This window comes from Onthophagus taurus, chromosome 3, assembly GCF_036711975.1.
Source record: "Onthophagus taurus isolate NC chromosome 3, IU_Otau_3.0, whole genome shotgun sequence".
Lineage (NCBI taxonomy): Eukaryota > Metazoa > Arthropoda > Insecta > Coleoptera > Scarabaeidae > Onthophagus > Onthophagus taurus.
The window spans coordinates 17,766,071-17,776,331 of record NC_091968.1 but is presented as its reverse complement, the minus strand read 5'-3'; the positions used below and the strand labels follow the sequence as shown (position 1 = coordinate 17,776,331).

Genomic DNA, 10,261 nt, shown 5'->3' with positions numbered 1-10,261 from the left:
AGTACTAAAACTGATGGAGAAAGATGTTATGAATAAAAAATGTTCCTAATCCATCAATCTCCAATCCACATTAGAAACCAATCCACCAGTTTCTAATGATATAGAATAAATCACAAAATGTCTAAATTGGACGACTTTTGTTAATAAAATCAACAATAACGTAAGAACTAAAACCGATGGAAGAAGAGGCTAAGAAGTATTCCTCATTCATCAAGAAATCATAATCCATAATTATTTTAGATTTATCTATCACCAGCTTGTATTGATATAGAATAAATCACAAAATGTCAAAATCGGACGATGTTTCTCAATCAAATCAACTATAACGTAAGTAGTAAAACCGATGGAGGAAGACGTTAAAAAGTATTCCTCATTCATCAAGAAATCATAATCCGTAATTATTTCATGTTTATCTATAACCAGTTTGTAATGATATAGAATAATCACAAAATGTCTAAATTGGACGATTTTTGTTAATAAAATCAACAATAACGTAAGAACTAAACCCGATGGAGGAAGACGTTAAAAAGTATTCCTCATTCATCAAGAAATCATAATCCATAATTATTTCATATTTATCTATCACCAGTTTCTAATGATATAGAATAAATCACAAAATGTCTAAATTGGACGATTTTTGTTAATAAAATCAACAATAACGCAAGAATTAAAACCGATGGAGAAAGACGTTATGAATAAAAAATATTCCTAAGGCATTAAGAAATCATAATCCATAATTATTTCATGTTTATCTATCACCAGTTTCTAATGATATAGAATAAATCACAAAATGTCTAAATTGGACGATTTTTGTTAATAAAATCAACAATAACGTAAGAACTAAAACCGATGGAAGAAGAGGTTAAAAAGTATTCCTCATTCATCAAGAAATCATAATCCATAATTATTTCATGTTTTTATATCACCAGTTTCTAATGATATAGAATAAATCACAAAATATCTAAATTCGACGATTTTTGTTAATATAATCAATAATAACGTAAGAACTAAAACCGATGGAGAAAGACGTTATGAATAAAAAATATTCCTAAGGCATTAAGAAATCATAATCCATAATTATTTCATGTTTATCTATCACCAGTTTCTAATGATATAGAATAAATCACAAAATGTCTAAATTGGACGACTTTTGTTAATAAAATCAACAATAACGTAAGAACTAAAACCGATGGAAGAAGAGGTTAAAAAGTATTCCTCATTCATCAAGAAATCATAATCCATAATTATTTCATGTTTATCTATCATCAGTTTCTAATGATATAGAATAAATCACAAAATGTCTAAATTGGACGACTTTTGTTAATAAAATCAACAATAACGTAAGAACTAAAACCGATGGAAGAAGAGGTTAAAAAGTATTCCTCATTCATCAAGAAATCATATTCCATAATTATTTCATGTTTATCTATCACCAGTTTCTAATGATATAGAATAAATCACAAAATGTCTAAATTTGACGATTTTTGTTAATATAATCAACAATAACGTAAGAACTAAAACCGATGGAGAAAGATGTTATGAATAAAAAATATTCCTAAGGCATTAAGAAATCATAATCCATAATTATTTCATGTTTATCTATCACCAGTTTCTAATGATATAGAATAAATCACAAAATGTCTAAATTGGACGACTTTTGTTAATAAAATCAACAATAACGTAAGAACTAAAACCGATGGAAGAAGAGGTTAAAAAGTATTCCTCATTCATCAAGAAATCATAATCCATAATTATTTCATGTTTATCTATCACCAGTTTCTAATGATATAGAATAAATCACAAAATGTCTAAATTGGACGATTTTTGTTAATAAAATCAACAATAACGTAAGAACTAAAACCGATGGAGGAAGACGTTAAGAAGTATTCCTCATGCATCAAGAAATCATAATCCATAATTATTTCATGTTTATCAATCACCAGTTTCTAATGATATAGAATAAATCACAAAATGTCAAAATCGGACGATTTTTCTTAATAAAATCAATTATAACGTAAGTACTAACACTGATGAAGAAAGACGGTATGAATAGAAAATGCGTCTACTGCACCAAGAAACCATAATCCATACTTATTTAACATTTATCTATCACCAGTTTCTAATGATATAGCATAAATCACAAAATGTCAAAATCGGACGATTTTTCTTAATAAAATCAACTCTCACGTAAGTACTAAAACTGATGAAGAAAGACGGTATGAATAGAAAATGCTTCTACTGCATCAAGAAACCATAATCCATACTTATTTAACATTTATCTATCACTAATTTCTAATGATATAGCGTAAATCACAAAATGTCAAAATTAGACGTTTTTTCTTAATAAAATCAACTCTAACTTAAGTACTAAAACTAATGGAGAAAGACGTTATGAATACGAAATATTCCTAACACATTTACAAATCATAATCCGTACTTATTTCATATTTATCTATCACCAGTTTCTACTGATATAGCATCATATAGCATAAATCACAAAACGTCAAGTAGCTAAACTCACCACTTTGATATTCAACTAATTTCATTTAGCTATAATACACATTTTATGTACATAATTAACTCTTAACTACGAATTCTAGGCAATTTATCTAAACTTTAGTAAATCTATCCAATTTTTATTATACAACTTTTCTCTCTATGCAGAGTTAACGAAAACCAGGATATAAGTACGCCTAAACCATATTCTGTTAATTTTATCAATTAATAAATCATTTTTAAATTAAAAACATAACTTTATTTCAAAACTAATCTACGAATTATAATTAAAAACTCCGATTTTCTCAAAGAAATAGTGGAAAAACCGATCGTGAACTAAATCAACCTTGAAATATTCTTCTGGCGTGATGTATTTAATTCCCCCGAAGAAATCTAAAACCCCTATTTGATCGATATCGATTTTAGCCACATAAAAACCATGATCTAAAATAAAAATTCATTATTTAACTAAAAAGAATAAATTAGAAAAACACATTAACCTGTTGGCCAATACTTAATTGCAGGATGCTTATAAGTTAAAGATTCAAGACCAAAATTATAATCATCAGAACCAGATTTAGGCTAAAAAATTTAAATAATTAAAATTGTTTTTTTTTTTAATTTATTGATTTACTTTTATCATACGACCAGTTATCATTAATTTAGCACATCTTGGATCTTGTGGGTCGTAATCGTTTCGTTCGCAATAATTTCCTTCTGCTAAAGAGCACATAATCGTCACGCGATTATCTTTCTAAATAAAAATCAAACATTTAAAAATAAGTTAACATTAACAAAGATTATGATTACCAAAATATCTTGTCCGCTTAAATCCATATCTGTCATATACAAATAAGGGACACCTGTACTGTTAGATCTTGTTCCATCACTAATTGATTTTAACGTTACGAAAGGAAATCCTACGATGTTTTTTTGGGTTGAAATCGTTGCTAAAGATACCCAATCTAAAAACATAAACATATTTATATACAAATTAAATATAAAATAATTAATTATTATTTACCTGAATTTTTCATGATGTATCGAGCCATCGCAGCAATTTTATCATGATCTGGTGGATCGAAAAGTTTCGCATTTGTTCCAAATAAACAAAGAATTAACACAAACACTACCGAAAAAAATTTTTGAATCATTTTGCGGTTGTAGATAAACGTTTGTTATTGTTGTGACACAAAGGAGTTTTAAACGGTACTGATTGAAAAACAAGTCGATCTTGGCTTTTGTATGGTTGTTTATGCTTACGATAATGACCAGTTTAGCTCAAAGGTCATTGTATTCGACGTTTTTGTTTTTATTCTAATAAGATCTATTTTAATATTCGCCTTTTAGTTGCCTCTTAAAATTAATTTTTGAATCATTTCTTCAAGAAATTAAATCGAAAAGATAGTAAATTAAAAATGTATTTTATCTATGTCGAGAAGTTTTTCAAGGTCATTTTAAATCACGACCTATCTTAAAATTAATTTTGATGTCAACATGTTTTCTTGTTATTATTTTTAGTTATGATTTGAATTTTTAAACATAAATAGAAGATATGAATCTTACTACAAAAAGCAATTTGAAGCAAATTTATTTAGTATTTAATACTTGGAAGATCATTTCTTGGAATCTAAAAATTTCGGAGTTTTGATTTTTTGATCGCACCTTTGCATAATTTTAAACATAAAAGTTAAGGAAATAAATCATTGCGAATCTCAAAAACTAATTGAGTTATAGTTATGAAATAAAAAGTAATTTGAAGCAAATTTATTTAGTATTCAATGCTTTGAAGATCATTTCTTGGAATCTTCAAATTTGGGAGTTATGATTTTTGGAACGCAATCTTACATAATCTTAAAGACAAATATTGGGGTTGCGGGGCTAATGATTTGATAGTAGCGAGAGGAAGTTTTTAGGAAAACCAATGTCTTCAACGACAAAATTTTATTTACAATAAAAACAACAATAATAAAAGTGCAGACGCGGAAAGGGCTGTCGATCAAAACTACAACGCGACGGTAACTGATGAACTGATGGTAACTGCTAACTGATCCCTCCGGACCGATCCTGGTTCCTTTTATCCCTGAGTCCAGTAACATCCCCGGTGAAAGTTTTCTTCGAGTCCTTGTCTGGACCAAAAGGATCTGCTGTCCAGGTGTACGGAGAGAGTTCTTCTGAATAGTTTCGAGCGCTTTCTGGCGTCCAGATGTTCGCCACGGAGAGCGTCCAGTAACATCTCCGGTGAAAGCTTTCCGGGAACCCTTTGCCTGGACCAAAAGGGTGTCCTGCCCAGATGACCGGAGAGAGATTTTTTGAATGGTTTAGAAAGTTCTCTGGCGTCCAGATGTTCGCCACAGAGACCACCCTGCCAGTGTTTGACCATGGGTTGGGAAACACGATACTAGAGACCTGCCTTGGCATCGGATGGCGCCTTTGAGTTGACGGTGGAATCTTTCCACGAGACCGTTGGCAGCGGGGTGGTAAGCGGTCTTCCGAAAGTGCTTGGTACCTAGCGTGGCGTTAAGCTTCATGAAAAGCTGTGACTGGAATTGCCTGCCTTGATCCGTTGTTATTCGCAACGGCGTTCCGAATCGGGATACCCATCCGGTCACGAAAGCTTTTGCGATGGTGGATCCCTGTCAAGAATATAGAGGGAATATTCTTGACAGGGATCACTTCGGGCCAGCGCGAGAAACGGTCCACACACGTTAAAGCGTACCTGTATCCTCTTGACATAGGTAGTGGACCCACCAGGTCAATGTGGATGTGCTGGAACCTGCCACTGGATAATGTAACGTTTCCAGTGGGGGCTGACGTATGTCGGCTTATTTTGGCTCGCTGACAATCAAAACAGTGCCGGGCCCACCTCCTACAATCCGCCTTAATTGACGGCCACACCACAGTATATATAACAGACAGTACTCTCACTCAGTGGTGGCACGTTTGATGTGGCGAATTGATTTTCAATGACCTCGAAGCCATTATTCTGGCATAAAACACAACAGGTCCGCATTAAAAATATTTAAAACGTCGAAAATATTAAATTAAAAAAGTTATTCGCAATTAAATTTCTGAACTGATAAAAACATTAGTTCATGAGTTATATATTATATAAGTAATAACGTCATTATTTATAATATTTGATATTTTATTTTAATCTTTACACTTGTCGTTACGGGTCTGCACAAAAACAAACCTCACAGACACACTGGCGATTAGCAAGATTTAAACCAGCGTAATGGCCGCTCGCCTGCGTAATGAGGGCTGCGCATATCTTCCCGCCAAACCGAGTGAGAGTACTGTCTGTTATATACAGGGTGGTTCAGTTTTTAATCCGGAAACTTTACTAGGATGTAGTACTTGCCAAAATAATACAAGTTTTTTATATAAACATAGGGTCGCAACTCTTTTGTTTTCGAGCTATGAGCTGCCAAAGTTGAGACAAAAATTTACATTTTATCTTTTATTTCGAGTATAAGTAAACCGTAGAATTTGAAATTTTGTATGTATGTACTACTGGCTAATACTTTATTTTGAACCATACTTTAAGCTAATCCCTAGCGCCCTCTAAGGGGATGAAATTCACAACCCCTTTCATTTTTTCATAACAACTTTTTAACGCCATGGAATATTAACATAAAATAATATTTAATATTTAAGCTTATTCATTATTGGTACGTTTTTGTCTCTATAGTTTTTTCCGTAAAAATAATAGTTTTTGCGGAAAAAAATAAAACATGCTACATTGTACTGTAAAGCGCTGCTATTATTAAAAAAAAATTTTCTTTATAGCTGGCAATGGAAGTTGTACACTTACTTGGATTTAGTATTAACTAAATAACACCAATTAATTATGATTTTCTTAAGAAAACCCATAAATAAGATTAATGTCTGTGTGAACAAATTACGTAGTTTTAAACAATATTAAAAAATTGATATTCTTGCTTAATAACAGTCAAAAATTATTAACAATCATCAACAATTATGAGGATTCGCCGTAAATGAAACTTACAAGTTCTCAGATCCAACTTTTAGAATAATTTTAGCTAAACATGGCGGCACATAGCGGTGCATGGCACGATATTTTATTTTTTTACACGCAAACTGTTAACTTTAAGGAAAATACTAAAGAGAGAAAAAAGTACCACTAAAGAATGAGCTTTACAACCCATATTTTTTTATGTCAATATTCCATAGCGTTAAAAAGTTTTTATAAAAAAAATCAAGGGGGTGGTGAATTTCATCCCCCTAGAGGGTGCTAAGGTAGTTTAAAGTATGCTTGAAAATAAGGTCTTAACCAGTAGTAAATACGTACAAAGTTTCAAATTCTGCGGTTTACTTACAGCCGAAATACAAAACAAAATGTAAATTTTTGGCTTAATTTTGACAGCTCATAGCTCGAAAACAAACAATTTGCGACCCTACGTTTATATAAAAAACTTGTGTTATTTTGGCAAGTACTACCTTCTAGCAAAGTTTCCCGATTAAAAACTGAACCGTTGAGTTACGAGCTTGACCGTGGCGTTCATTCCGGGGTGTGATAGTTGATGTAGTGAATTCAACGCTGCCCATCTGAATTCGCGGGTGACGAAAGGTCGGGCATTAGGCGTAGAGATGTCGCAGTACACACTTTCACTGGTTTCTGGGATTGTTATCTTCATCAAGTTGAAAACAGAATCTGATTCCAGGAATTGAGACAGCTCATCGTCGTTTGTTTGAGCCCGTGCTAATGGCTCGAAATACAACGCGGGCGACAACTCTTCCACTCGCGATAGTGCGTCGGCCAGCACATTCCCAGTAAACAAGAAACATCTGTGAAACATTTCAATTTTAATGTACAGTGAATTAAATGAAACATCTTAGAACTATGTTTCATAAACGTGACAGGTATGATTTTTACGAAACGTATCTAAAGATATGTATCAAATACATTTCAGTAGGAATATTTATGAAATATCATTAAAATATGTAGCAGAAACATTTCATTTGAAACATTTCTCTACAAATGTGTCTGAAACATGTCTGGAATATCCTCGAGGAGGGTTCCGTCCAATCGGAACAAATGGTATGTCCCAGACAGTACGTCGCGCCTTTATCTTACCTACATAAAGAAATAAGGCGCGACGTTCTGTCTGGAACGCACCATCTGTTCCAATTCGACGGAACCCGCGGCACCCCGCAGAGCTTATTTCTGTTTCTCTTTAATTTGTAATTCCATTAAATCGCTCTTCAAAAATTAGGGAGCTCTAATTTTGAAAAACTAATAACGGAATCCGCCAACCGACATTATTTGATATATTTTGGTCAAATCCGCGAGGAAATTCATCCATCTGTTTTCGACATAACGGCGTCTTACTAAACCGCCATTTTCCGTGAAACCATATGGAATATCGAAAAAATAAAATATTATTAAGAACACATCAGGCTACCACCTGTTCAAAATTCAAATTTTTTCGTACGATAGTTTTCGAGAAAAAAAATCGGGAAGTTGAGAAATTGCCGGTACTCTCAAAAATCGGGTACTTTTTTCATTTAACTCGTGATAAAAAGAAAACCGTGGATCCGAAAATTTTCAAATTAGCATATGTTACGTAAAAATGTTCAGTGATTACAACAAACTTTGTCGCAATTTCTTTTTATCGAACGGTTGCGAAGATATATGTAGATCTCTAAAGTGAGGGGCCTTGACTTAATAATGAAAAATACAATCTTAAATCAATCACATCCTATTTATTATTTATATTAACATTAACGTTTATATTAAATAGACATTTCATTGTTTGATTTGTCATATCACTTTCTTCCATTTTTCACCAACTTTACATTTACAACTTTCACACTTTTACAAATATATTACAAATGGAGTCGGCAAACGATCGAAAATAAATAGCAACTATTCAACATCTCCCAATGTTTTTTTTAGTTAATTGCAATGATTTTTGAGGTGACAGCCGCTGTCAGACTGATATGTCAAATCATTTTTTGATAACATCAGATGAAATTTTGGCGGTTCTGATTCTAAATGAGTGTGATTGTGGATAAAACGTTGTATTGCATGCGTGTTTTAGATGCATTTTATTCACTTAAGAAAATTAAAACATGAACATTCTTGCGTGAATAAAATGCTGTCTAAAACACTTACACAATAAATAACTATTGCATTTCAGAAATAATTCAAAACGGTTAATGAAACATTTTAGTAATGTACCGTAATTGTCAGCTGTATGTTGCAAAAACGTTTCATTAGAAACGTTTCAATGAAACATAAAAAGGGCCGGACATTAGCAGTTTCAGACACGTTTCAACTATGTTTCAGAAATATGTCGAAGAAACATTTCATGTTTCAATAATATGTATCAGAAATGTTTCTGAAACGCAAATTGTTTACTGGGTTGTCTTTTCCCGCCACGTGACGTATATCCATTGTGAATTGTCCAATAAAGTCTAAATAACGGAACTGTCGCGGCGAGCACTTGTCCGCTTTCTGTTGAAAGGCGAACGTAATTGGTTTATGGTCCGTGAATATTACGAACGTTCGCCCTTCGACCATGTGCCGAAAGTATCATTTGGCTTTGTAGATGGTTAGCAATTCTCTATCGTAGGCACCGCATTTCCTTTCATCGGCGCTCAACCACTCAACCACTGGGTTTCTTCTAGAGAAGAAACCCAGTTGCCAAACTCCATCTACTAGTTGTTTCAAGGCAGTTCCGACGGCGAAGTCCACGGCGAGTCCGGTGCTGGGTATGCCAACAGGGTAGCTTGTGCCAACGCTTCCTTGCAGTCGTCGAAAGCTTGAACCGCTGCCTCCGTCCAGACGATTGGTACTTTACCTTTTAGGTTCCCCTTTAACAAATCGTTCAGGGGTGATTGTAGTTAGGCCGCTCTCGGTACGGCCTGCCTCGAGAAGTTGAATGCTCCTATGAATCTCCGCAGTTCCTTTGCCGTTTTAGGTCGTGAGTAATTCTTGATGGCCTGGATCCTTTCAGATAAAGGTTTTACCCCTCTGCAGGCGACGCTGAATCCCAGGAAATTTACTTGCGGTTTCCCGAAAACGCACTTCGCAGGGTTTATCAGGATTCCGTATTCCTTTAAGATTGAGTGAATAATCGTTATGAAATACAATGCAGTTTGATGAAAATTTATTTAGTATATAATAGACTTTCAAAATCATTTCTTGGAATCTTCAAATTTCGGAGTTATCATTTGTTGAACGCAATCTTACATACACTTAAACACAAATGTTGGGATAATTAATCGTTGCGTATCTCAAAAACTAATTGCGACATCGTTAGTGTAAATTTATTTAGTATTTAATACTCTGAAGATCAATTCTTGAAATCTTCAAATTTCTGAGTAATGACTTTTTGAACGCAACCTTGCATATAATATTAAACAGACGTTGACGTTATTAATCTTTGCGTATCTCAAAAACTAATTGAGATATTGCTATGAAATAAAAAGTAATTTGAAGCAAAATTATTTAATACTTTGAAAATCATTTCTTGGAATCTTCAAATTTCAGAGTTATGATTTTTGAACGCAATCTTACATAATCATGAACACAAATGTTAGAGTAATTAATCGTTGCGTATCTATAAAACTAATTGAGATATCGTTATGAAATCAAAAACAATTTGAAGCAAATTTATTTAGTATTTAATGCTTTGAAAATTATTTCTTGGAATCTTCAAATTTCGGAGTTATGATTTTTTTCTAATCCTTTTATTCCGCTTTTGATCCCGCTAATCCTTTTATTTTCATATTG

General features: G+C 33.0%; 1 protein-coding gene across 1 annotated transcript; it reads right to left on the bottom strand.

Annotated features, from left to right (window-relative positions):
• Window positions 1-2,732: 2,732 nt before the first annotated feature.
• Window positions 2,733-3,905, bottom strand: LOC111420346 (Cellular Repressor of E1A-stimulated Genes). Its single transcript, XM_023053321.2, has 5 exons — window positions 3,521-3,905; window positions 3,307-3,461; window positions 3,131-3,250; window positions 2,997-3,078; window positions 2,733-2,940 (listed from the first exon to the last, which is right to left on the bottom strand). The coding sequence occupies exons 1-5, from the start codon at window positions 3,648-3,650 to the stop codon at window positions 2,771-2,773; spliced, it is 657 nt and encodes a 218-aa protein (XP_022909089.1). The 5' UTR covers window positions 3,651-3,905; the 3' UTR covers window positions 2,733-2,770.
• Window positions 3,906-10,261: the final 6,356 nt, after the last annotated feature.

Coding starts and splice junctions, on each gene's coding strand:
- LOC111420346 (XM_023053321.2), bottom strand. CDS start 3,650: ATGATTCAAAAATTTTTTTCGGTAGTGTTTGTGTTAATTCTTTGTTTA. Junction 3,462..3,520: donor ATACATCATGAAAAATTCAG/GTAAATAATAAT, acceptor TTATGTTTTTAG/ATTGGGTATCTTTAGCAACG. Junction 3,251..3,306: donor TAAGCGGACAAGATATTTTG/GTAATCATAATC, acceptor ATTTTTATTTAG/AAAGATAATCGCGTGACGAT.